General features: G+C 40.9%; 1 protein-coding gene across 1 annotated transcript in view; it reads left to right on the top strand.

The window, feature by feature from the left end:
• Positions 1-21,645, top strand: part of PTPRJ (protein tyrosine phosphatase, receptor type, J) — a 98,294-nt gene extending 76,649 nt beyond the window's left edge. The window contains exons 10-28 of the mRNA XM_014959930.1: positions 701-970; positions 2,116-2,385; positions 3,579-3,848; positions 4,743-5,012; positions 6,791-7,078; positions 7,319-7,453; positions 10,008-10,218; positions 10,361-10,479; positions 11,036-11,123; positions 12,135-12,176; positions 13,023-13,031; positions 13,122-13,209; positions 14,309-14,399; positions 15,224-15,297; positions 15,456-15,590; positions 15,947-16,066; positions 16,860-17,020; positions 17,525-17,660; positions 18,372-21,645. Coding sequence (XP_014815416.1) covers positions 701-970; positions 2,116-2,385; positions 3,579-3,848; positions 4,743-5,012; positions 6,791-7,078; positions 7,319-7,453; positions 10,008-10,218; positions 10,361-10,479; positions 11,036-11,123; positions 12,135-12,176; positions 13,023-13,031; positions 13,122-13,209; positions 14,309-14,399; positions 15,224-15,297; positions 15,456-15,590; positions 15,947-16,066; positions 16,860-17,020; positions 17,525-17,660; positions 18,372-18,530 — 2,936 coding nt within the window. The 3' untranslated portion in view covers positions 18,531-21,645. The remainder of the gene's footprint in view (positions 1-700; positions 971-2,115; positions 2,386-3,578; positions 3,849-4,742; positions 5,013-6,790; positions 7,079-7,318; positions 7,454-10,007; positions 10,219-10,360; positions 10,480-11,035; positions 11,124-12,134; positions 12,177-13,022; positions 13,032-13,121; positions 13,210-14,308; positions 14,400-15,223; positions 15,298-15,455; positions 15,591-15,946; positions 16,067-16,859; positions 17,021-17,524; positions 17,661-18,371) is intronic.
• The last annotated feature ends 6,019 nt before the right edge of the window (positions 21,646-27,664 follow it).

The following is a 27,664-nucleotide window of genomic DNA, read 5'->3' on the forward strand; positions in this document are numbered from 1 at the left end:
GGCGATGTTTTGGCAAGCATCTCTTGGCTATACAGAAAACAGTTCTTAAAACTGCACGCCCAGAGCAGAGTTTTCCCTCCCTCTCTCCTCCACCCCCCTCTTTCTGAGGACGGCAGGCGAGGAGCAAACGCTGGGTTTATTCATCCCTTCTCCATTGATTGCAGCGTGCGTCACCGACTGCACGGGTGTGGGAGGTGCAAGCGTGCCTCACAGTCAAATCACCAGCCTTTCAGCTTAATAACACCTCAGGGGGGTGTAAGGCTCTCTTCCCCTTTTCAAAATAAAAACAGGAGAGGAAATAAATGTTCCAGCAATATAAACCGAAAATCAGAAAAAAAAAAAACCAAACCCAAAACCTCTCCATCATTCGCCCCCCCCATACTCATCCTTTTCCTGCCTATCTCTCTACATTCTGCGGAGAAGCTCTAGGAGCAATGGCATGGTGCTGACCTGTGCTTCTGCTTTAGACTCTCAAAGGGAGATGAATACCACTCAGAATGACTTTTCTTCTGTTCTCCTTTAGCTGCTGGTTGATGCAAAAGCCTCCAGGAGCATCTGGTGATGTTGTTGGGGTGCTCCTGCACTCCGAACAATGACTGATGTGAAGAGAGTGAAGCAGTGGTGTGCCTGTGTTTCTTCTGTCTCTGTATGTGAGCAGATGTTCTCGCAGGTTGACAGATTGTTCTCTTGCCTTTCACAGGGCCCAGCCCAGTCCATGCTCTCAAGGCAGAATATGTTGGTGCAACTGCTGTCACCTTAACGTGGGAAATGAACGACACAGCTGCCAGCTCCTACACGTACAAGATACAGGTTGCAAATGGTACCACCTCTGTTTGGAACCTGACGTCCAACGTCACCCGATCTGAAATTACTGATTTAATTCCTGGGACATTGTATACTTTCACAGTATTTGCAGCAGTGAATGACAATCAGACGGAAGGAGAAGGAGTATCCATACTCCGCTATACAAGTAAGGAAATGGTATCTCTCCATTGTATTAAGGGTTTGTACCAAATTGCCCTGCTTCTTCGTCTCGGGCTTCCAACTTTGTACTATTTCTCATTGTGATGTTGCTTTGCTCCAGATGCCTGTGAGCATGAGTACCAAGCAGTCTTTGGTAAAAGGGAAAAGGATGGAGATTGTGTGTGTCTGCATGTGTGTCTGTGCATTGCCTGTAAAGCAGTTACTTCATCAGCTTGGTTACTCAAGGCTATGTAGAGATCCAGTTGCTACAACAGCATGACTTTCTCTAGATTTGAGGGCTGAATGAACCCCTAAAATGCTTCTTAGAGCAGGTTATCACAGCTTATACCAAACGACATGGTGTGCAGGGTTGTGATGGCCAAGATCACAGAGGCTTTTTGTTCTTGAAGATTTTGAGCTCTTTGCAGGGTCCCTGGCCTGGGGCTTCTTTGGGCTATGACAGTGTCTAGAACCATGCTGTTGAGTGTGGTGCCATTTTTATTGGTTTTGTGGCATGGCACCTTTTTCCCAGCTCAGAGGGGCAGATGGGAGGAGAAGATCTTTTCTTTGTGTCTAGCTCAGGAGTGGAAAGAAAACAGGCAACATCCTTACAAAGCAATTAGAAGCAGTGTGTCCCAGAGCTGCTGCTGAATAGGTGAGCTTATCTAAGCTGCTGACATGAATCTTGGCTGCCTAGTGTTGGTGCTGAATCAGGGTTGCAGACAAGAGCCCCCAAGGGCGGGTCGGCTGTTGGACCTGATGGACCTGCTCAAGGAGCCCATTTTCTTTTATTATCGTGGGGGAAGTGCTAGGCTGAATGGCTCAGATTGAGACTCATAGGCACAATTTTGAGTTAGCAGACCAAAATCACCCTGCACTTTGCTTCCTTCTCTGATTTCCATCTTTTTCTCTATCTGGAAATCCACTGAAACAAATCATTTTAGTATGTGAAATGAAATAAAGAGAATTTCCCTGAGAACTCCTGTGGCCTCTCCAGAGATGCCCCAGCATGAATGTCTGAAACTGAGCATCGAAGTAGAAGTGCTGCTTGGCCACAAGTAATGCTTGTTCTCTGTGGCATAGAGAAATGTGGCTGTGGCTCTTCTTTCTTTATTTTTCTGGCTTTACAGATTATTGTCTTGTCTTTCACAGGGCCCAGCCCAGTCCATGATCTGAAGGCAGAGTACGTTGGTGTGACTTCTGTCAACTTAACGTGGGCAGTGAGTGACGCCAATTCCAGCTCCTACACATACAGGATAGAGGTTGCAAATGGTACCACCTCTGTTTGGAACCTGACGTCCAACGTCACCCGATCTGAAATTACTGATTTAATTCCTGGGACATTGTATACTTTCACAGTATTTGCAGCAGTGAATGACAGTCAGACGGAAGGAGAAGGGGCATTCATAGACCTGTATACAAGTAAGTCACAGTTTCTTACAGCTCTGTTCTGGTGAGGTGTATTTTGCTGTGCATCTCAGGGCTCTGCCTACCTGCCTGAGGGTTGTAATTTAGTACTGTTGCAGGCAGAGGTGATGTTTTGGTCCTGGAGCTGGCCAATCTGCGAAGCATGAGATGTTAAAGTGCTGAAGCAGTATTGCCTTGATAGAAAGCTGTTGGTGAAGTTGGTCCCCAAGGCTGACAATGCCAAGAAGAGATTTTTCCATGAGAATCTCTATCTTCTAAATTTGGTAAAGGGAGCTGGTTTCGTTTCCTAGAGTATGAGGTTCTTAGACTTTTATTTTAAGGGGGTCTCTCAGCCTATATTGCACTCGGGGAACTTTTGTAATTTGGGGACACATAGGTTCCGTTAGGCTGCACCAGGAGAGTGAGGTTTGGGCAACACTAGTTCAGGAGAACTGCTTCGGCTGTGTTGAATATCAGAAGTCTGTACATGTGTTGTTGGAGGGACCATTCTGGAGCTGGCCTGCAAGGCTGTAGCCCAGCCTGGTCATTCTAGAGGGTGTATTTGAAGAGAAACAGATGCCTGTTCTTGTCATTTGTGTTGTCGTTAAATGTAGTTGTATTTGTGCTCCTACCTTTGCAGTTGATTCCCAAAAGTATCTCCTGGGCTACCTGACCGTAACGGCTAATTGCTCTGTTTTGAAGATGCACAAAGAATAGAGTGCTGCAGAGAGGGTTTTTGGAGATGGTCTCTTTACCACAGGAGAGAGCACAGGGCGTGAGGGTTGGAGAAGGAGCAGGGTGCCTGGATCATCAGCCTTGTTCCTCTTCTAGGGATATTTGATGTTCCTTACCTTTTGCTGTACAGAAATGCACTGCATTCCCATTTACTCTTTTCTCCTTCCTGCCTATCTCTCTGTATTGCCAGGATAAACTCTGGGAGTGCTGGCACCATGGTGACCTGTGATCGTGCTTTTGAATGTGAAAGGAAGAAGAATTGCACTTTGGCTGCCTCTTTCTTATTTTTCGGTTACTCAGCCATTGATGCAAAAGCGTCCAGAATCATCTGGTGACGTTGTTGGGGTGCTCCTGTGCTCTGAACGATGACTGATGTGAAGAGAGTGAAGCAGTGGTGTGCCTGTGTTTCTTCTGTCTGTGTCTGTGAGCAGATGTTCTTGCAGGTTGACAGATTGTTCTCTTGCCTTTCACAGGGCCCAACCCAGTCCATGATCTCAAGGCAGAGTACGTTGGTGTGACTTTTGTCAACTTAATGTGGGCAGTGAGTGACGCCGATTCCAGCTCCTACACATACAGGATAGAGGTTGCAAATGGTACCACCTCTGTTTGGAACCTGACGTCCAACGTCACCCGATCTGAAATTACTGATTTAATTCCTGGGACATTGTATACTTTCACAGTATTTGCAGCAGTGAATCACAGTCAGACGGAAGGAGAAGGGGCATTCATAGACCTGTATACAAGTAGGTCACAGTTTCTTGAAGCTCTGTTTCTGGTGGGTAGCTCAGGGTTCTGCCTACCTGTCTGAGGTCTGAAATATAATGCTGTTGTAAGCAGAGGTGCTATGCTTTGCTTGACTGCAGTCATAGATGTTGGTGTGGAAGAGACATAACATTCTTTTTCAAAACAAAGTAAAACAAAAAACCCTCAAAACCAGCAGTTGTTGAAGGTGGTCATCAAGGCCTGTGATGCAATGGAGGAACTCCACTGAAGAACTTGCCTCCCTGGCATGGGATTTTTGGGCAGTTTTTCTGCCTTCACTTTTTGAAGGATGTGGCTTCAGATCCTTATTTTAAAGGGCTCCCATACAGAGAGTGTTGTGCCCCGGGAGCTTTTGTGATTTGGGCTCCTGTGGCTGCCATTGGGCTGCCAGGAAGAGTGAGCTTTAGGAAGTGCTGGCTCAGGAGTGAGCTCAGAGCATGAAAGGTGACAAAGGAGCAGGGTGCCTGCATCATCACCTCTGTTCCTCCTTAATGATATTTGCTATTCCTTACCTTTTGCTGTGCACAGATATACCACCCTCTCTTTTCTGCACCTTCGCCTACAACCTTTCTACCCTCCTCTCTGTATTCCCAAGCAAAACCCTGGGAATGCTGGCACCTTGATGACCTGTGATCATACTTTTGAATGTGAAAGGAATTTGAAACCCACTTGAGCAGCCTCTTTCTTATTTTTCGGTTACTCAGCCATTGATGCAAAAGCATCCAGAATCATCTGCTGACGTTGTTGGGGTGCTCCTGTGCTCTGAACGATGACTGATGTGAAGAGAGTGAAGCAGTGGTGTGCCTGTGTTTCTTCTGTCCATGTTTGTGAGCAGATGTTCTTGCAGGTTGACACTGTTCTCTTGCCTTTCACAGGGCCCAGCCCAGTCCATGATCTCAAGGCAGAGTACGTTGGTGTGACTTTTGTCAACTTAACGTGGGCAATGAGTGATGCCGCTTCCAGCTCCTACACGTACAGGATACAGGTTGAAAATGGTACCACCTCTGTTTGGAACCTGATGTCCAATGACACCCAATTTGAAATTACTGATTTAATTCCTGGGACATTGTATACTTTCACAGTATTTGCAGCAGTGAATGACAGTCAGACGGAAGGAGACGGGGCATCCATATATCTGTATACAAGTAAGTCACAGTTTCTTACAGCTCTGTTCTGGTGAGGTGTATTTTGCTGTGCAGCTCATGGCTCTGACTACCTGTCTGAGGGTCGAAATACAATATTGTTCCAAGAAGAAGTGCTGCACGCAGCCTCCTTGCAGTCAACGATGTTGATGTGTGGAAGAGGGTTCTGTGGGAGGTTTTATTGCATTATCATCTTTGTGGATGAGGCTCTCAGGTCCTTATTTTGAAGGGCTCCCATACAGAGTCTGTTGTGTACCTGGGGGACTTTCCCCCATTGGAGGGGCCCATGGCTGCAGCTGGGCTGTGGGCAGCACTGTGCTCTGTGGCTCTCAGCCTCACTGCTCTGCTCAGCTCATCAGCAATGAGGAGAAGGTTGAGGTGCTCCTGTGTTCCTCATGCTAGGCATTGTGGCCATTTCCCCCTGCCCTTGTTGTGAATGTCAGCTGCTGTGTCCTTTCCTTCATTTTGTCCTGTTTTAACTGAGGTGCAGGGATTCTGTTCCAGAGCTCCTCTGCTGGGTTTCCAGACGTACCCCAGGATGAACCCGTTAAGAGGGTCTCTGGTACTGTGAAAGTGCTTGTTGCCTACTTGTAATCCTCAGCCTGTCCAACAAAATGTGGAAGCATGGCTGTGCTTTTTCTGTCAGTGTTTGTCAGCAAGTATTTGTAAGTGTTGATGGAGCCTCGTCTTGACTTTCATAGACCCCAGCTCCATTTTCCATGTCTGAGCAGTGTATGCTGGTCTCTGATTTTTTCCTGTGGAGCACAGATGGTGCTTCTTTACTACACCTACAGGACAGTGATCCAAAGTCATGGTTCCTCCTCTGGAAACCAGACACCCAGTGTCACCAGAGTTGTTACTACAGACAGAAATCCTGGAACCCTCTATAAGTTGACCATATTTGTAGGTGTAGGTGACAGTGTTACTGAAGGAAAAGAAATATTTGTAAAATGCAGTAGAAATAAGCCCCAGTCACTCATGTCTATCTTTTAAATCTGTTTCTTCTGGCAACCCAATTTTGCTTCTTCTTAGCTTCTTAAAATAATACTCCTTTTTAATAACAAAATAATTTAATTCATGAGTCTTTTACTTCTATGGTTGGAAGTACCAAATACCTCTTTATCAAGAGAGGAAATAAATTTGCTGTGTGTCACAGTTGTATAAGTTACAAGAGTTTTGGTCTTGAAGGCCAAGTTTTATAAGATGCTTAGTTTAGAGGGACTTCTCAATATTATTGCCACTTTTTTAATATCTTTTTGTATCTGGTCATAAGGTTGCAATTTTTATATTGTGTCCCATAGGACTCTTACACAAACTGACATGTTGTAGTTGCTGCTCTTAAGATGGCTACCTCTGCGCTCTTAACTCATGGAGCTTACATGTGTTTTCTTACTTTGTTGGCCACTAAGACTTTTACATAATTATACAGGGAGTTAGTGACAATCTACATACTACTTAAAAAATGTTCTTAGAGCAGTATGTTCAATGGCTGAACAGTATTTTGAAAACTTTGTTGATCTAGACAGATACTCAACCAAAATTTTCTCAGTAAACCTGTTTGCAGAGGAGTAAGCACAGAAGAGGTCTGTGTACTTAATGTGCTAAATACTTTTCTTCCTTATAGCATAGCAAGTCCTGGTAGTCTGTAGCTTCATCTTTTCAAAAGTGGAAAGAAATACTGAAGTTTTACAAACATTTATACACAGAACTTACAAATAGATAGCTTTTTCTATTTACTACAATACTTGATTTCTTACTTCTCTTTTTTTTTTTTCCCCCAGCTCCTTTGCCAGTGAATTCATTTCAGTGTGAATCAGTAGCCAACCAGTCTGTCCTAATGCTGAAGTGGGAATGTCCTTTTGGTAACAGTTCTGACTTCAGAATTTTCATATGTAAAGATGAATGTAAAGTACAACAAATTTCATCATCCTGCATGGAAGAAGGATCAGAGCAAACCATCCAAATAGCATCATTAGAATATTTCAGCACCTATAATGTTGCTATTGTAACTCTTTCAAATATTTCTGAAAGCTCTGCAGTACAGAAAATGTGTAATACGAGCATTACTGGTAAGCATTATGATTTGGGAATGAAATATATTGATAGCAACAAAATATTAACTTCACAATTACAGAATACCAAACTTGATATGCAGTACCTTATCAGCCTACAGATTATGAATAAAACACTGCATTCATGCAAAGTCTAATGTGACACACAATAAATACGCATTATATTAAGGCATTTTCTTGTTTGGATTTTTTTTTTTAATCAGTCATTAAGGTACTAAAAAATATTTCTTTTTATAGACCCCCCTGGCCCAAGAGAAGCTCCTTTAGTTAAGGCTATCAGTCACAACTCGTTGTCTGTTCAATTCTCGGATTTTGATTCAAAGCATGGACCATTAAAAGCCTATGCAGTAATGATCACAACAGAAGAACAAGGTAAGATACTATGATATTATCTTGTAGCTGTGTGAAACAATTTATCAGACAGCATTATGTTTTAAACTCTAAATAGGTGTTAAATGGACAGAGAAAAAGCTGACTCGGTATATTCAATCACCTTTCAAAAATCATGAGGCAAATACCTTGCTTCCTTGAAGTCACTCCTTGTTTTCAGAAGGCCTCTGTTTTCACTCAGCCTTTTCCAGTCTGACTTATCCTTGTACATGTCTCATATGTATTGCCGCTGTTGCCATCTTGACTTGCCACTGATTCCTGCCACAAGACTGTATAGTATCCTTTTTTTTTTTCTTCTCTTCCTCATCCCTCTCCCAACTCCCCTGCTTCCCGGAATAATTTCCAGAGCTGCTAATACAAGCAGCTTTGGAATGTGGGATGGTTTTCCCCCTTTTCCCCTTCGTTCTTCAGCTGGAAGATATCTGCAGTGAGATCTTTACAAAAAAACAAGTACAAACAAACAAAAAACCCAACAAAAAACGTACTTACTTCTGATTTTACTGAAAACACTATTAACTGAGAGAGAAGGGTGGCAGGTGGAAGGCTGGAATAGCATTGTCAGTGTTACATGTCATTGGAGGTTGAACATCAAGGAAAGCTAGAGGGTAGCCTATCAAACTCGCCTCTTTACAGCATCAAAACAGAGGAGGGTCTTTAATTGGTGAATGTCCAGTGCTAAATCATAAAATTAAGGAATTTACCTTTGCAGTGTAGGTTCTAGTTGAACTTCTTTTAGTTTCTGCCAGCGCAGTGAAGGAGCTGATGTAGATAGTTTTCTCCAAGTGCCATTTGACATTCATGCTTATCCTTTGTCTTAACACTGGAAACTCATTTTGCAGGAGTTGGAATGTAGATCTTTCTTCTGTGGTTTTCCATAGAATATATGTCCAAGAAATGTCCGTGTACATATATATATACATATATATATATATATATATATAAAGAGTACATCAATGCAGAAAAATTCTATTTTTCACATGCCTCCTAAGCTGCCCCAGAGCTGCTGATTTGAATGTCAATCTTTTGCACTCAGAAACAGCTCTGCTTGTACCCACAGCCAATCCCATTTAGTCTTGCTGAGATTCAGTGTGTTCTTCTGTGTGGTTTTGACTGCAAGATATTCAGGAAAGAGGACTTTCAAGATGTGATTGAGAGAAATTAGGAAGGGAGATTGCCTGCATTTATAACACAGAGTCTGACTGCTTTGATAGGAGCAGAAAACCATTCTTACAGCCAAGCATCACTTCACCTTTATGGTGTGGAAATAGCATTAATGTGCTTGAGATGTGTTTCTGTCTTAGAACAGACATCATTAGCTTTAGGATAGACAGAGGGGACTTTATTCAGTTGCATAAGCAATGGTGTCTAAGGCTGTTTGAAATGTCCTAGAGTGATATCCAAGACATCCACGGGGAGCTGCAGATATAACCCGGGATGTACATCCTTTTGGAAACTTAGGGAACAGACAGGACATATATCTCAAATAGTATTGAAGTATTTCTAGGCAACTGAGTTGATTGCAACCTCAGCTGCATTCAATGTAACCAAACTAGTGCTTTAGAAGAGCTGTCTTGCACCCTATTCCTGCACAGTTACAGTTGGTGAGAGCTTTGCTGCTGGTGGCAGATCAAACCTTGTCTACACAACTGTAGAAAGCTTATTAGAGCTTTTCCGCTTTCCAGAGCTCCGGCAAGGCTTCTCATTTTTAAAGGTGAATTAAATACTATATCTGCTTTTAGAAGAAACTTTTAGCTTTGTGAAGGCAGTCAGTAGAGAGCAACGTATGCAAACTTCAGTCAAATGAGGAAGATTCTTCTTCCTCCTGCAACACTTTGAATATTTACATCAGTTTGCTTGCTCTTGAGTTGTTGGACAACTCGTAATTTGAGCTTGTTTATTACCTTTTAGGTCACATATGCCTCAAGTGCATAACCACACCAAATTGCTAGGATTCATCTTCTAGCAACAGACAGTGTAAAGTGATGCTGTTCTGCAGATCGTGTCCTGTTGATCACAGACTGCAGTAGCCTGTTCTTCTTTGTCTTCTGGAAGAGAAACTTCTGATCACTGTTTTGTCCAAAGCTTGTCTGTGTCGCAAGAAGGCAGAAATGAACTCTTTCATCTCTTAGGTTGTAGGTGTGAGACTTCTTGTAAGGCACAGCAAAAAAGTAATAGGCCAGGGTGAGTTCAGTGTCACTCTGAACGAAGTAGCACAATGTTATCAAATACCAGTTGACTTTTTCCACACTGTTTGCATTGTACTCTCTACATTTGATAGTTGATAGAGCGTGTATGTACCTTCACAGAGAAGCTTTGCTATACATGGTAGAAGTAAAGCCAAAGAATAACACTGGGGACTTGGGAAGATTCCTGAGACTGTGTGTTGTACTCAGCCTTTCATTTCAGGCAGTATTTATGGAGTAATGACAACTGCAGTTGATGTTATCCACTGTATTACCATCTCAGCCACTGCAGCAGTTGATACAAAATCAGTGAATAATGTATACCACATATATTCTTGTTTTTTTTCCTGAAGATTGTAAGTCTTTGAAGTCTAAATTGAACAACACGTACCAAGAGTTCAAGAAGAAGATGGTATTCACCTATGTGACATATGTCGTAGATCCCCAGCAGGCAAAATCACCTTATTTCCATTCTCAAAACGGTACAAACATCATTAATGTAGGCAAGGGAAACACAATGTATGGCTACGAAAATGGACCGTTGTTTCCACTTCATTCATACAGGTATTTATCTCAAACCGTTGTTTCATTAATTTTGCTGCAGTTGAAATCTAAAAGATCATCTAATGAAAAGATTACAGATCTTGCTTAAGGCTGTTAAAACTGTGTAACATGCCTGGGTTTTTTTCTTCTCCTTTATCAACAGGGCAAGTGTTGCAGGTTTCACTAATATTAACTTTACTATGACCAACACCATTGCGGGGGAAGATAGTTATGTATCGTTTTCACCCTGTTCTGAGGCAGTTGTGCTACCCCAGGATCCAGGTAATAGTTAATGTCAGATGTAGGACTGGCAGCTTGCTACATACACAGTGTATGGAGTTTTCTTAATTATGGCAAGTTTCATAATAGCAAAACGCCCATTGGTTTCTCTGTGATTTGACTGTTTCTTTGTAGCTTTGCAGTGACACTGCTCTGTAAATCCATACCTTGCTAGTTTTATGGGTGACCTGTCTTCTCTGCATGTATGACTTCCACTGTGGAAGTACCCAAAAGCTATGCTACTCACACCATGCTCAAAGGGATTGGATGGTGCACTGAGACTTCGGTACAGAAACAAGTAGCAAAAAGCAGCTGATGTTCTGGTAAATTAGTAATGGTTGTATTGGAATGCAAATACTGGTTCTTTGATCCCAGTTTTTTATCAATTTATCATCCTTGGTTTATTATTCTTAATGAGCTATCAATACTGGTACTGCCAAAGGATAAAGAAAAGATGTTTAGCAGAGCAGAGCATGCTCTGTCACTTGCATGTTGATTGAGTTATATCTCACCAAAGAGATAAATCAGTAATGAGTAATAGTTGTTCTCTCTCGATCAGGTGTTATTGCTGGAACCGTTATTGGATGCCTTTTAGCTATCTTGGCCGTAGTCACTATAGGAGGTTTCATAATCTGGAGAAGGAGAAGGTAATGTGTGTTCATTACTGTATTTGTTGTGATGAGGAACACGAGTATTTCACTTCTTTATCTTTTGCATAAAAAGGCCTCTCTGTTTTATACATTCTGTCGTCATGCTTTGGAGCACATTCTATTAAAAATCTTGTGTATGTTACATATTAGAGTTGATGTATCAAACCAGTTAAATTACTTATTCAACACCGTAGTTACAAACTAATAAGATTTGTTTTGTTTAGCTTTTCTGAATTCATGCATGCTGATGAAGTAATTCAGTCAGAAGTGAGCAAAGATCACAAATTATTGTGCTACAAGACATATGTAATTGTATCTTACATGGTTTTATTTTTAATTTTCCATTAATCATGCTTTTTAATTGCTTGATGGCCTGTCACGTGAAACTTTTTTGAGCTGGTCTCTGCTTCCAGTATTTTCCAAATAATCTGGGACTTAAGAGTCCAGAAAGGCTTTTTTTTTTTCTGCTTCTGATCATGTGGTACATCCTTTCTAAAGAGTTAGCTGTAGGGCCGTTAGTCCAGTTACCTTAGTTTCTTTGATTAACTGCTATTATTTTTACAAGCATGTCCAATAGCTGTAGACCATGATGAGAAGAGCTTCCTTTAAAATTTACAACACTTATTTTCATTCAGCTACTGCTTTTGTTACCACTGTTGAACTTGTAGGGGTTTTCTGGGTTTAGTTGCAATTCTTCTGCGATGTTAGCTAGCGATGGAGATCCTTCAGATGTATTTCTTCTACCAAACTGTGTGCTTTGTGTTCAGGCGTTATACTCTGGTACCAACAAAAAGAAATAGTCCCATTGCACAGCATCACAGAATGAAGGATGAAGTTCTTCCTACTGCAGGTGTAAGGTTTGCCTCAGGACAGTATTTTGCACAGAATGATACGCTTTAAAAGAAATTATTCTGAACAGGCACAGGAAATAGCTGTCTTCAGAAATCTCATGTGCATTCTATTAAATTCTACTGTGAACCTATTGTGTTGTTTTCTTTTGCCTTATAGGAAAGATAAAAGAAATACTGAAGTGTCCTTTTCTCCAATTAAGTAAGTCCATATCTTTTCACACATCGTTTTCTGAGCTCAAGTGATAATTGCAAAACTTACTCTGGACCCTGACACCTGTTTTCTGTGCAGTTTTCTGTAGAATTTTGAAGTATTAATTCTTCATGAAATTTAAAGTCTCCAGACTGCAGACTGAAAATAATCATATTGATTGTGACTTCTAGAGCTGCCACAGGGCTTTTGAGTGCTTGCTTCATGAATTGCTATTAGACACACAAACACTTCATGTAATTTTGAAAACGAGGATGTTTGAGTGGAACACAGGCTTCCATGCATATTGAGGAAACAATCTGAATTGTTTATAAAGTGCACATAGGCAAAATTCTGCACTGTGCCCTGAATTTTCCTTTGGTTTGTGATTACTTTGTGCTGTGCTGTTAATTCGAATAACATTGAGATTGTAAAAGCTGGCCATGGAAGGGTAACCACGACATATTGGAAGTCACAGGCAATGCAACTGAATCACGTTATTGGTTCTTGCATCAGTTTTTGTGCTGATGGAAAGGCATGGCCAGAGCATGCCATAAGATCCCACATGTGTAGACTTTGATAGTTAACATAAAATACACCATGGAATGGGGCCAGTCTGATGGGAGTACACAAGTGGCTGACCAACACCTGTGATATCCTTCTCCTGAAGGATGTGCTGTTCTCTCCTTGGTTTAACAGATCAATTAAATGCTGTGCTTGATATCCTCTCCCCTGTAAATGCACAGTTTTGTGGCTGCTACTAACAGTCATGCTTTCATTCTTAGATTCGCATAGTGAAAAACACAGCTGCATGTGTCTAATCAACCTTTTTTTTCTTCCCCCCACCCTCCCCTGAAGAATCAAGAAGTAAGTAAAGCACACTTTCTAACACATTAACAGAATTCATGTTTTTTTTGCTTAATACCAGTTACCAATACACGGTTTTTCTCATTGTAGATCAAAAATGATCAAAGTAGAGAACTTTGAGTCCTATTTTAAGAAGCAGCAAGCTGACTCCAACTGTGGTTTTGCTGAAGAGTATGAGGTATGTGCCCTCAGTGGAGAGAGCTTCACAACAAACATCTTTGGAAAGGCAAATTAGCTTTCCTATAGAGTGTATATGAGGCTTACTGCAGGGGAAGACAAGAGACCTTTATTACAGCGATTACTTCTTTCCCTAATTCAGCTCCAAATTTAGTTGAGGCACATGATAAATACCTCACATCCTGAACCATTATCTCTGTCTGTGAGCTTATAGCATGGGCTGCTGCTCAGTGCTCTCACCAGAGCTAGGAGTCATTGCCCTAGTTGCACTACAGAGATAGCCTAGGAAAAGCTATTTAACTTCTCTGCACTTTATTTTTTTATATCGTTTTTCATTTTTTACACAGCAAGACAGGTCTGTTGCTTATATCACTGACTCCTTGAATGTGTAGGTGTGATTTACAAATGACACCTGTGAAGAGCTTGAAGGAGCAGTCAGAGAAACAGCAATTATGATTTCCTTAGCGACCGTAACTGTTTCTCTATAAAATGTGCTAAAGCTTAATTGTTATAAGGTACATAAGACCAGAATCAAGTGTCAGTAAGGATTTGTGTTGTCATGTCTGCTGGTAAAGAATGTAATTTTTTTTCAACTCCTTGAACTTCTTAATTGACTTTCTTCTTCTTTCCAGATCATATTCTGTCCCTTTTGTTGTACTTTGCAGGCTGGTGTTCCACCTTGCCTTCCTCTTGGGTTTTGCTTCCTTCAGTCCTTTCATGATATATTTGCTCCCTTTCTCCCTGTAACGTCTGCAAGGCTTAGAAGTAGCTCACTGTCTTTGGGTCAGAATGAGTGCGCAGTTGATGTCAGAATGTTGTGTATTTCTGCAAAACTGTTTCTGGGCTTTTAAAGCCCATCTGTGGGTTTTAAACATGCTAAAATTCCTACATTCTCTACTAATCCCTTCTCTAGCCGGTTTGCCACTGTCACCCTCCCACTCTGTAAAAAACTTATTTTTATCACCATTTATCCCAGTTTAACGTGCTTACTTTTACAGCAGAAGCCAACAGTGTTTGGAGTATTTGTCTGTTTCAGTCATGTGTTTCTGTATGACTCCTAAACCAGGACCTGGTGCTCATGGGGCCTTCTTTTATTGTAGGAACTCAAGTCTGCTGGTGTTCATCAGCCCAAATTCGCTGCTGAGCTTCCTGATAACAGGGGAAAAAATAGATATAACAATGTCTTACCATGTGAGTTACTCTCTTCAGTTTTGCATCTTCTGCTGGTTGACCTTTTAGGTGAAAAAACCTTGGGTTTGGCTAATCTGGTTTTAATAGTACTCAGAGGTTTCAAAGAGGGATTAATGTGGTCAATTTCTGAATGAACGAATTTGGACTGCTACTTTCCCAAAAACATTGTATAAGCAAACCTAAAGAGCTTTCCCTCAAGAACGTTCTCAAACTTTGCCTCAAGAAAGCTCCTTATAGAACTTTCCTATAATTAAATAATTTTAATTTTCCATTTGTGAGAAACTTGCTGTCCAGATTGAAAAACCACGAGGTTAATGGTTGACATACAGCTGTGCAAGAGCCGTAAGAAATATTAAGGCCCTACTGGTCAGCTTTGCAGGCAAAAAGCATAAGCCCTGCCAGGCTGCCTGCATGACAGCGGAGTGTAAGAAGGAATTGGAAGGCGAACAGTGAAGGGTATTTAGGGATGCTGTGGAGGCAGCAGGAGCCAAATTATCTATTTTTCTCCAGTAATTAAAACTGTAGTAAATATTGTGTTGTAGCAAAAATAGATATTAAAAATATATAAAAAACCCAAATCATTTTAAAAAAAAATAATATCTGTGTTGTGTATTCTCAATTTTTTATCTTGGCCACTCATGTTTCTGAAGGCTTTCACTATAAACATTTTAAACTACTGCTATTTATGATTTTTAAAGTTATATTCTTATCCTTAAAATGCACATTGTTCTAAAACACCTTTTATGTAGAAACTATGCACTAAATAAGCTGAGATGTTCTAGTTCCAACATTCCTAATTTTCTTTTCCTTTTTTCTTCCTGCAGATGATATTTCTCGTGTTAAACTTTCAGAACAAAACTGTGCAAGTGCTGATTATATTAATGCAAACTATATGCCTGTAAGTTGCTTCATTAGTTGAAATTAAATATAATGTGTATTTTTATGATGTAGGCTTAACAGATAATAATGTTGTTTAAAATCAGGTTTTTATGTCTCATTGATGCAAGTGTGTGTGTATACATATGAGTATATTGGTTTTTTTATTCTTCTTCTTAGGGCTATAACTCAAAGAAGGCATTTATTGCTGCACAGGGTCCTTTACCCAACACTATAGACGACTTCTGGCGCATGATTTGGGAAAAGAATATCTACTCTATTGTTATGTTGACAAAATGTGTTGAACAAGCTCGGGTATGTTTTTATTAAAACTGAAGCCTCTCTTGAAGACCGTTGGATCTTTGTTGTTACCCTAGTGGGTTGGGGACTGACCGCTTTCTTTTAACAACCATCCACTTAATAGAAGACTGTTTTCTAAATTGAATAAACTTAATTTATTTTTTTAGCTTTTTCCCCATTTTTATATCTGCTGACTGCCAGAATAGATTGTCTCTGGAGGGTTTTTGGTAGAGCTTCCTCTGTCTTGAGATATGTCAGCCTTCCCCGTGGCCTGCTTTTAGCCCTTCTTCAGGTGGTGTGTTATTTAAAGCTAACAGTTGGTCGCTTCATTGTTGTGTGTAATGTGTCTAACCTTGTAACCCTCTTATTAGACAAAATGTGAGCAATACTGGCCAGACAAAGAATCCAAGAGCTATGGTGACATTATTGTGACAATGGTCTCGGAGATTGCCCTTCCAGAATGGACAATAAGGGACTTTACTGTAGAAAAGGTGAGTACCCCATCACCTGTTGTGTACAAATAGCTGTAGAAGCGGTTAATCATATTATTGTGACTTCACATGTCAAGCAGCACTGGAGTGACAGAATCTAATATTTTCACTACAATGTAATCAAATTCAAAATTATCTGAAGGAAAAGGATAAGAGTTGTTTATTCTAATTTGAAGCTTTGTATGTATTGGTCTGCTTTCTGCCAAAAGTGTGATTTAAAATCTTTCATGCTATTTACTGCCAACAAGATTCCGGTGAGATAGATATATAGATATATATATATATATATGCATTTGTGTATGTGCCCTGGCTTCCCACAGCAGTATTTTAGTAACATTGCCAGAGGTGGGAATGAGTTGTTAGTAAGACCCTCCCTGTGGCAGAAAGGGATCTGCCAGCAAAATTCAGCCTGCTAATGGGAATTACCAGTTGCCCCATCAGTGATCCCATGGCTCATGTTTCCCTGAGACTTGCACCAAAACTTGTGCATATGCAGATATTTTTAATGTTTGCTAGACTGCATAATTAGCCCTATCTCTGTCAGCAAGTCTAATGCAGCAGAGGTTATCTTGGAGTAAAGTGAAAAGTAAAAGGATATTATTTCAAAGTGTTCCCTACCAGAGTGGAAGGAAGAGGGAAACTGAAATATCATGGATCAAATTACTGTACAGTTTGTAACAGGCATCTTTAATGAAGCTGAACTTTGCCTGGTACCTATGGCAGGAAGCCCCACTGTTGCTCCTCTGAAGCCTGTTTGCTTTCTTTTTTTTTTTTTTCATGTGTATTCCTCTAGTCCAACACAACAGAGAGCCACACAGTGCGCCAGTTCCATTTCACCTCTTGGCCAGATCATGGAGTGCCAGAGACAACAGACCTTCTCATCAACTTTAGACACCTCGTTCATGAATACAGCAGTCAAAATCCAATTGACTCCCCTACTCTGGTGCACTGCAGGTAGGAGGAGCATGTTTGTGTTAAATGCACTTTTATCTTGAGGCTTTTTTTAAGAACAGTTCTTTTTCAATGTGATTTTAAAAGAAAAAAAAGGAAAAAATAAGTCTCTCTGCTGAAGGACATGGGCTGTTCACCCTTCCAAATGAAAACCTTTTACCTGTGCTTCAGAAAGGTAGCAATGCTATGTAGGTAGCAAAGTATGTGATACAAAATTTCATTAGAATGGACTATCTTTCCTAGCCTGGAAAACTTAGCTGAAAAAGTTGTCTTCTCAAGTGCTTTTGTATGTAATCTTGTGCAAGTGGAAGGCTGGGAAGCCCAGAACCGTGTTTTCCCTCCCTCTTGGTGACAGCAAGAACCACCACTCTGGGCTGCAGAGTCTTGTGATATCTGTGCTACTGAAATAACAGAAGGCATCTTACTAGCTTCACTGGCTTTTCATCAGGCCACTGGTGAGCAGGTGGTTGAGAGAAAGCCATGCCTAGCTTCCCCCTGTCATTGCAGTGCTGGTGTCGGGAGGACGGGGACCTTCATTGCCATTGACCGCCTGATTCAGCAGATTGAAATGGAGAACACCGTAGATGTGTATGGAGTGATATATGATCTTCGCATGCACCGACCTCTAATGGTGCAGACTGAGGTAAGGCTGCCTTTCACCCAGCAGTGTCTTTTTCAAATGTGCGTAATAATCCAGGAAAGGTGGATTCAAGATGTAGCTCAGAATTACAGAAAGAGGAGATATTAAGGAGCAGTCTGAAATTGCTCTTTGTTTAACTTCCCTTCTTCCTGCCTCGTCTCTTCCCACAGCAGTAGTTGCAGCCAGGGGCTGTAGTGCATCCAAGCAATTTTAGAGTACTTTGTAGGACTGGCATTTGCAGCTGGAAAGAATCAAATCCTGAAAAAAATTCTTTTCCAGCTTGTTTTTTTACCCATGTGAGTTTTATCTTTACAGCTGTGAGCCAGAGTTTTCTTTAGGCAAGTGGTCTCGGTGTGCATCGTTTCTTTTGTGTTCTGCAGGAACACGTGTTTCTCCTGAAATTACCACTTTGGTCTGGATTAACTCAAGCTGATTTGGAAAAGGCTGTAAAATCTCTGTCATGAAAGTCTTGTAAGAGGGTGTTAGGCATGACAGTAAGTTTGATCTTAGTTTTTTATGAAGGTTTGAGGAGATGAAATCATGAGGTCCTTTCTAGCCTTATTTTCTATGAACTGTATGTACAACACCTAAAAAATACTCTGTGATAAAGTTCAGTGTAGTGCATCCAAAACCTGTATTCAGGAGCAGAATTACTTCCAAAATCAGGTATTTTCTAGAAATATTTTACCCTCCTTTTTCTTTTTCTCCCATCAGGACCAGTATGTCTTCCTAAACCAGTGTGTCATGGATATTATTAGATCCCAGAAAGAAAAGAAAACCGATCTTATTTACCAAAACACGACAGCAATGGCAATCTATGAAAATTTCACTCCTGAGCCAGGCTTCGGGAAGGCAAATGGCTACCACACATAGTCTGGAAGGAACGCAGTGTCTCCAGAAGGTGTTACCTGTGCATAGGAAAGGGAGATGTTCTACTTGTGTTTTCCAGGATTGTGTGCGGTGTCTCACGTCTGGCTTCTGCAGTTCTTTCCGCATTCGAAGATGTGATCTGCAGGAGGAAAAACACAATGCTGGCAGGAGCCACAGATTGATATTGAAAAAAAAACAAAAACAAAAAACAACAAACAAACAAGCAAAACTATTTAAGGTTAACAGAGGAATCTTGCTTTTTTTGGGGGAATTTAACAGTGCTGATAGGTGAAATAGCATTTACAGTATGAACAGTGAACTAGAATTTAAAAATTAAAATAATAACAAACTTTTTATTACAATTTTATATGATTTCATTTACAGATACCAGGCTTGTGAGCTGTTTTAATATATTTAATTATAAGTTTCAGGAACTTATTTTATCTACTGTATCTGGTTACTTAGCTAATAGATATGTGCCTCTGTGATCTATTTTTTTTCTGTGTTCCTTTTTATTTAAAAAAGGAGTACAAACAGCTCCTTCAAGTGGACATTTATACTTGGAAATTGTGCCTTTTCTAGTTGCTACTCTAGAAAAAAAACAGCAGAGATTCTATTTTTGTACTGAAACTCTTAAGAGAACACAGATTTTTAAATAAGGCTTATGTCAAATTTAACTGTAGTTGCACTGTTGGCAGGACTCTCCAGAAGTTTGGAGGTGAGCTTTGTTTTTGCATTTCACCACAAATATCCCCTGCCTTAATGTTTCGGTGCCTCTGCTAGAGGGAAAGGAGTGTGGTCTGTCACTCCGAGCTTTAACTGTAGTTTAAAAAAAAACACCTAAGCAAGTGAATATGTGAATGTGTGTGCGGGGGTGTATGGGGGTGTGTATGAAGGACAGAATAGCTCCTCCCTGTTCCTGGCTGATATTCCTGTTTTTATACAATTTATAATGATTTATTTAAAGGTGCAATATATGATTTACTGAATAATGATCACTCTATTCTAATAGAGTTTTACTCAGGTTGGTGTCTTTTTATCATTGTTGTTGTTTTTCCTCAAATATATAAATCTGTGAAAATGTTGAACTAAGGTTCCAAGTGTCCAAGCACTCCCAAACAGATTGACTGGCTTTACTCTTTCTGCCAAAACACATTGCACAAAATTCTGCTGTAAAGACCAATTTTTCGGTTGTTTTAGCCATTCAAAACTGAGACACATCTTACCTGCATGCATCTCATTGATCTAATGTAATTGTTTTATAATTATTTGCAATATACTGCTGCTGTTGTTTTAACTGATCCTTTTAGAAACAGAACAAACAAGCAGAAAACCCCTAGTTGCTGATTTTACAAGTCAGGGATTAGATTGGATTTATTTTGCTGGTACATAACTGTTAGACTTATGAAGGCATTACCAATGAAGGACTTCCTAAGTACCTGGAGGGGGGGAGGGGGTGGTTTTTGGTCTTCGGATCATTGCACTGGTTGCATTGCAGAGGAATATGAAGTTTATGAATAATGCTATAGAATAGCTATAAAGTGGTGAAAATCTTATGAAGGTTTAATAACCAGAATCCCTGGAATTCTGCTGCTCTTTTTGTTTGTTTGTTTTTTGGTTGTTTTAGCAGAGTTGTCAGAAAAAGCTACAGATACTAGGAGTATATGTGGCATTACAGTGGAACCTGGCAACCTTGCAGAATCCACTGTAAGCTGTATGAAAATGTAGGAATTCCTGGTGCACACTGTAACTTTACAGATATCCAGAGGAATTTTTTACAACCTGGTGTGAAATTGTGGTGTGCTGTGAGCAAAACTGGAGGACAAACCACAGTGCGCTTCGGCTCTCTTTTTTTTTTTTTGTTGCAGCCACTTGTGTGTTATTGAATTTTTTTCTTTCTTTCTCTGAAATACTTTAAAAGAAAAATTGAAAAAAAAAAAAAAACAAAAGCAACCTTAAACGCATTAATGATCCTGCCCAGCTCTGTCTAAACTGGCAGTTCACGTAGTGGATCTATCACCCAGCATTCTTACTAAGCTGCTGATAAATGACAAATAAAGATAAACCATTGGGACCAAACAGAACCATTCCAAAGGAACTGGGAGGGAGGAAAGTCTGCCCCTTAAAGTCACATTATTTTTTTTCTCTCTTAGTCTTTTAATTACTGCACATCTGTGCAGAGCACAGAGCCAGTATTCATTATTCCATGTCTCCCAAGAACTTGCTGCCCTAGGGTAGTGAATGTTCTCTTGCTTCAGAAGGCCCTTGTTTTGTATAGTACAGAAGAGAGGGAGATTAATGTTCTATGCTAGATCATGTGTTTGCATTCTATTGCAGCACAGCATCAGAAAACTAGCTAGAATGGTATGTGTTTCTGCCTAACCACTGCCCAGATACTCATATAGAAAACAAACATATCTGTTCTATTGCTTTCATGTTGGAAGCAGGTGCCAAATTCTTGCTTGTGTCGTCATCTAATGATCATCCATTTTTAATACAACTGTATGCATGTGTTTTCCCAAAACTGATTCCTTATGAGAAGAGATTGAAGTTTGAAGTAAACGACCCGCTGATCCCAGGTATAGGTGGAAAAAGTTGGTAAGGTTTAAAATGTAAACATGAAGTTGGCCATAGTGTCCATGTGAATAAGTAGGACATGGCTCATCAGATAGCTCTGTGGGAGGAGGAGGATTACAGGTAATGCTCTACTACCTTGTGGATCAGTCTTGGTCAGGGTGACTTAATTCCTGCAAATAACTCTTCCCTGCCTTCTGATGTTCTCTGTTACAATTGCTGAGATCTGTCTCTTTGGTCAGTGTTTTCTTGTGTTGTTGCTTAACTAAAGCTATCCACTTCTCAGGCTGAAAGCTCCACTGTGTGGCAATTACACCTCCTGCATTTCTGTTCTGCTCTTTTTCCCATTTGGGGCCTGCTTAAGAAGGGAAAAGTTGATGTGTTTCAAATAATTGACTGTTGAATATCTTGAAATGATGTACAAATTTTATTGTTTTCATATTTGTTGTACAGGAAATTTCAGCACATGTCTATAATGTTTTTAATGGTTTGATTTGTTTTTAAAGATATAAAAATAACAATTAAAAAGCATCATCCTAGAGCACTTTCTGTCTTGTTTCTTGGGGTTTTCTTTTCAATTCTTTCTGAATAAAATTAATTTGCCAAAATACCCGTTTAATTTAGAAGGACTTTAGAATGGAAAGTGGGCTCCCATCCTCTAGGGTGGCACTTGAGCTGGATGTGTATTAGTCACTGGGGCTCCCTACAAGGGGGTTCATCCGTCATTGAACCTTGCCTGGCAAGACCAGGGCCTGATGCTCATGTGTCCTGGCAATTGGTGGTTTCTCTAAATGAAGAGCTTGGTCCCAGTTTAAGCCATAATACTTTTCCTCCAAGGTCAATCAAAAGATTTCCACTAACTGAAATAGCCTTGGAGGAGGACTGGTGTTTCTAGGACTCATTTACTTCCAGAAAAACAAGAAGGGAGGATTTTTATCCCTTGAAGGGGGATGTTCTGTGGTCAGGGGAAGAAAATAGAAGGGGGTACAGAAATACCTTTGTCATGTTATAGCTGGCTTCTTGATTACAGATTTACCTGAGTGTAGGTGCATATAAAATTACCTCTGCTAAGTCAATTTCTTCTACAATTCTTAGTTTCCATTCCTGGATGCCATCTGAGTCACTCTCACAGAGGATCATGTGCCTGGAGGGTGATACTGGAACTCAGCAGCTCTCCAATTCCTCACGGGGTGCTGACACTTACTGTTGAATCTTGTGATCCTCCATGGTAACTCCGCTGCACTTTCTGAAACGACTGCATAGTGATACGGGAAGAGCAAAGTGTGATTGTCTCGTCATCTTCCAGTGGGAGCATGTGCCAGCCACACGATGGTTGTCTTAGTGAGACTTGTGCTGCAGAAGAAAAGCTGTGGCAATGAACCTCCCAGTGCAGGACCTGCAGCAGATGACCACTGCTGCCAGGAGCAGTCAGCCTCGGAGAGACTTTTTGGAAACAAAATTCCTCACTTAACAAAATTCCTTAAATCACATAGGTTCATTTGAAATACTAGAACTTCAGTAAAGCTAACTATTCTGGCTGTCATTGGAGTGTTAGTCTGTTCAGGTAGGTAGAGTTGAACCTGTGTATCTGGAAACCGTGTTCTGTACTTGCTCTTGTCATTTACTGGTTTTACTGCATTTGAGACTAAAAAGGTGGAGATCTGAGAGGAGTGACGTAACGTTTCTATCCTGTTCTTTGCTTGATAAATGGGACATAGTCAGAAATACTGCTGCCCTTGCATGCCTTTCCTGGCTGGGTGTTATCAGACAGTGAATAGAGTTTGGAGATGAACAGATGTATACGTTCTTGTGCAAGAGGGTCAGAAATAGGAGCTTGGAAGGGAAAAACACCTGAAAACTGCACATTCTGCTTTTCTCAAGCAAAAAGAAAAAGCCTCTTAGTGATGGGAAAGATGCTAGGTTTTAACAGCTCTAGCTGTTGAGTAAAAACGTATTTAGAAGTGCAGATACATTTCTTTTTGTCCAGGGGCAGAATGAGGGGCAAGCAAAGATCAATAGTTTATTTGCTTCTGAGGTTGGTAGGTACAGTGTTCTCCCACTTCTCATTCCCACCAGAGAAGTTACTCTACTTCCTTTTTCCAGTTACTGTGACACTGCTCCAGGGAGTCCGTTTCAGCTCTTAACGTAAGACCTTGTGTTGTTGAAACCTCTGGCTTTAAATGGTTTCATTTTCAGCACATTGCAGAAGAGTTTATGGAGTTGGTAACAGACACTGTCTATCTCCAGTGCTGTTCTTCATTCCATTCTCTCTCCTCAAGTTGGACAAAGTCTTTGCCCATGCCAGCCTCCTGCCTGTGAGGAAGGAGGAGGTAAACAAAGCTGGCAGAAGGGAAGGAGCTGTTTGTACTTCTCACCAGGGAAAGAAGCTGGTAGCCCCTCTCAGACTATTTCTTAGAAAAGACTCAGGATCCAGGCCTGGCCGCCTTTGTCCCTGTTACTTAACAGAACCCCATGTATAAACCCAGGAAAATCAACTTGAATGGATTTCATTTTAAATTACTGGACATCATCTCCTGCCAGCCAGAGCAAAGCTAGCAAATTATTTCCTCTCAGTGAGGACAGGTGGTCTAGTTTGATCCAAAGTGAGTTACTTTAACTTACGTTTTACCTCCAACTTTCCAAGTGACCAGGGAAAAGTCAGATTCTTAGGAACAATGTTCTGGACGTAATGCTGTGTTTCATGGACAACCCTAGTATATTAATAGTGCTTACAAGAAGATTGCTAGGGGTGCAAGAGCTGTGTGCTCGGGGCAGGGTGTTCTCCACACCATGCCATGTCTCTGCCCTTGTTTCAGTGCAGGGCAGGATGGGCAAGAAGGCATGTATCCTCTGTAAGGGATTTCTGGAATCACTTGGGTATCTTTTTTATCTGGCTGTTTTCTGATGTGCTCCCAGTGTTGAGAATGTACTATCATCAGAAGGAAAACAGGCTCTGTGACAAAGGCTGATCTAATGTCAGTTCTAATGAAGGTATGTTTCTACCTAAAAGATGATTGCTGTCTCTCCACAAAGGAAATAGATGCTGTTCATTTCTGCTTTAAGCCTCCAGATGGCACATGATACCACTGTTCTTTCCAGGGAAAGCTTTTCCTGCCAGGCTCACTTTTTCACTTCCTTCCCACATTCTGATAGCCTTCCTTCACCCCATGTGCTGCCTCCCCTTCCTTTTCCCCACGCTGTAGGTGCAAAGCCCCCTCCAGCCCTGGCCGGTGTCAGTGGTTAAGCCCAGGCCACTGTGCCTGTGTAAGGCTGTCTGCCTGCTCCACTGGGGCCAGGTACCTCATGCTCATCTGTAGAGTGTTGTACACCTGTCCTGGTCTGAGGTAAAACAGAACCAATTTTCTGTTCAGCAATTTTACTTTTTAGCTAAGCCTCTTCTAACTGACCAAACTCTCTGAAATCAATGGCATGTTTTTCAGGCAGTATCCGCTTCTAGCAGAGATAAGGCCTGATGTTTGTAGTTAACACCAAGGACTGGCATGCAGAGGGGGTCTTGCTTATTACTTATTGCTATAACAAGGTCAGCTCACTTTATTTGCCCTATTGGAGGGTGGGAAGTAGAAGAGTGTAGAGGGGTCACACCTGTGGGGAGGAGTGACAGGACAGGTGACCCTAAACTGACCAACAGGGCATTTCATCCCATCTGCATCATGCTCTGTACAGAAGCCGAGGGATCAAAGGGTCATCTCTCTTTCTTCAATGGCTGGTGTCAGAGGAGGACTCATCAGTTTGTCTGCCTTTGATCCCGATCTGTGCAGGCCTGAACCCGGTTCTCAAGTTCAGCTCCCATCTGTTACTGAGTCCAGTCTGGGATTTTCCCAGTGCCTGCTGGTGATGTTATGGTCATCCTGGGAACTTAATACTGGTTTTGTATATATTTCATTATTTTCTGATGTTATTATATTTTCTTTTATTATTTTATTATTAAAGTTTCATTAAAGTAGTGTAGCTTCTTTTAAACTCATAAGTTTCTCTCTCTCATTCTTCTCTCCCTGAAGGGAGATACTGGGGAGAGCATCTGTCGTTCGTTTCAGTGGCCATTCTGGCACCTGATCAGATGATTTTTTTTTCAGAAACTCTTCAGTTAAGCAATAACCCGATGATGCCAAATAATCCTTTGCTTCCTTGGGAGATGCTCCTACACTTGAGTCTTGCTGATACCTAGACATTTTCTGATGGTGTGCATAGTCCAAGGTGGAAAGGCTCTTGCTCGGACCAGCCTGAAGCTGGTAATTCAGCCTTGTTGGCTGTGTGCTCATTCCCCAGCTTATCAATCTGCTCTGCAGCTGTTTCCAGCAATAATGGATTTATAGGATTGCTTGAACACAGCGCAGATACATCAATAAAGACAGCAAACAACAATGTGCTTGCTTATACTGCTCAATACGAATAACAGTTAAAAGGCTATTTCAGTTAATGGATCTGTTTATGTGTGCATGTGTGTGTAACACTAACAGTGATTCTTCTGTGCCTTTTTTTACATAGGTCCTTTGGGAGGTTTTAAATGCACCTTTTAAAGCATCCGGCAACATCTGCTGAGTTACTTTGGCTTCTTCCATCTCCTGCCTGAAATACAGTGAGATTTCAATGCAAAGCTCTAGTGATAGATATATATGTTTTTTACAAGCACAGTTACAATGGAGATGGGTGTGTGAGGGAGCTTCAGCAAATGCTCTAAATTTACTGGAAGATGTAGCTACGACTACCCAGCTGCTTTACAAACCCTTCCGCCTTTGAAGGAGGAGTAAATCAAATCTAGGAATAACACTTTGCATCCCAGCTCCCCATGCTCGTATATCAGCACTGGCCCTGTGGAAGATCTGCCCTGAGCAGGGTCTGGCTGGGCAGGTTGGCACATGCTGGAGGAAAGCTGAGCTCTGGAGGCCATTTGTAGGCCATTTACCAAAACACAGAGGAAAAATGTCTTAAAAATAAGGATCGATCAAATCTTTAAAATTATTGCAATTTAATAATAAGCCATGTCTAAAGCTATTGAATTGGTTTTCTTTCGCATGGTGATCTCATGTGACTGAGATGCCAGCAAAATAGATATCATAGTGTTAGCTACAGTGAGCCCATCAATACTTTCATTAGTCAAGCTCACTTCCTAGCACATTAGTACCAGTCATGTTATTTCTGTTAAGACACTTCATGTTGCCACTTGGAATTTTTAAAACAAGCTTTTTGGGGTTTTAGAAAGTATTATCTTTAAAAAAATGCCACCAAAGAAAGATATTAACAGTTCCACTCTACCTGAAAAAAAAAATCTTTCTTGGGAATTTAATTTCATTTTATTTTTTTCCCCATTTGAACACTTTTTTAAAAGCAATTTAAATTGAAGATGAACATTGAGTGTTTCGATCAGGATTTAAGAGTATATTCCATTTCTGTTTCTCTAAAATGTGTTTTGTAGTCAACGGGACTGAAATATTGTGAAATCCAAAGAAAGCCCCAGTTTCAGTCACATGTGGAACAGGACCTTATCCCTGCTCCCCAACCCTTGCAAGTCAGACGAGAGAGGGAACGGAGGTATACCCAGAGCAAACAGCTTGTGCAGGACCTGGGCAAACTGAGCTAACTTTTTTTTTTTTTTTTTTTTTTTTTTTTTTTTTTGAGCAAAATTAAGCACTCAGAAAATGGTGGGACGGAGAATAGGGAATCTGAAGATATATGGATTTCAATCAGTAATATCACTTCAAAGTGAGATATCTAGAACTGAAGACAAATTACTGTAACACTGATAGCTCTCCTGTATGTACATTTTGGTATTGAAATAGGTCAGTAGATATGACATGTATTTTTCCACCGTATTCTCTTATCTGATTTACAAATTTGAGTTAGGGCCTTATTCTAAGCAGCTGTGGAAAGTATATGCTTTTTCCTGGAGAGTGTTGGCACCGAGCCATCCATTGTGTGTATTTAGGTACCCAAATTTCCATATCACAGACAGATAGCTTTTTAAAATGTTTTTTCATATAAACAACTTATTCCAATGTGATATAAGTGTGTGTGGCTGGGTGGGCTGAAATTTTACAAGTCAGTCTGAAGAAGGCAAAATGTTATTAGCAAACCAGACCTTTAAGGTGCTCTCAAAGTCACCAGCTTTAAATGATAATGGAAGTACGTGCAAGTATTGAAGTATTGTCCTGTAGAATATGGCCAGCTGGTTCCAGATGAAACATGATCGTCCTTGCAATTTATTACATAAACTGATCAATATGTTGTGCTTTTACTAGGTAGATCCAGAATCTATGTGAAAACACAACACACAGCACCACAGTCTGCAGAGGCTGCTCCCTCTGCACTCAGAGAAAACACAACACTGCAATTTTTCCTGGGATTGGGCTTTCACTCGGTGAACATTTCAACTTTCAAGGACTTCGCTATTTAGATTACTATGGAAAAGTCAAGCTGGCTGCTTTCTGGGCTGGGGACAGAGCTGCTGAGGAGGGAAGGACCATCATCTGATGAGAGTTTGCAATCAACGATGAGATAAGAGGCAGGAGATAAATATAGCCAGGAGCTGAGTGAGGGACAAGGCA

The sequence above is a fragment of the Calidris pugnax genome, unplaced genomic scaffold (genome assembly GCF_001431845.1).
Source record: "Calidris pugnax isolate Ruff unplaced genomic scaffold, ASM143184v1 scaffold435, whole genome shotgun sequence".
NCBI lineage: Eukaryota > Metazoa > Chordata > Aves > Charadriiformes > Scolopacidae > Calidris > Calidris pugnax.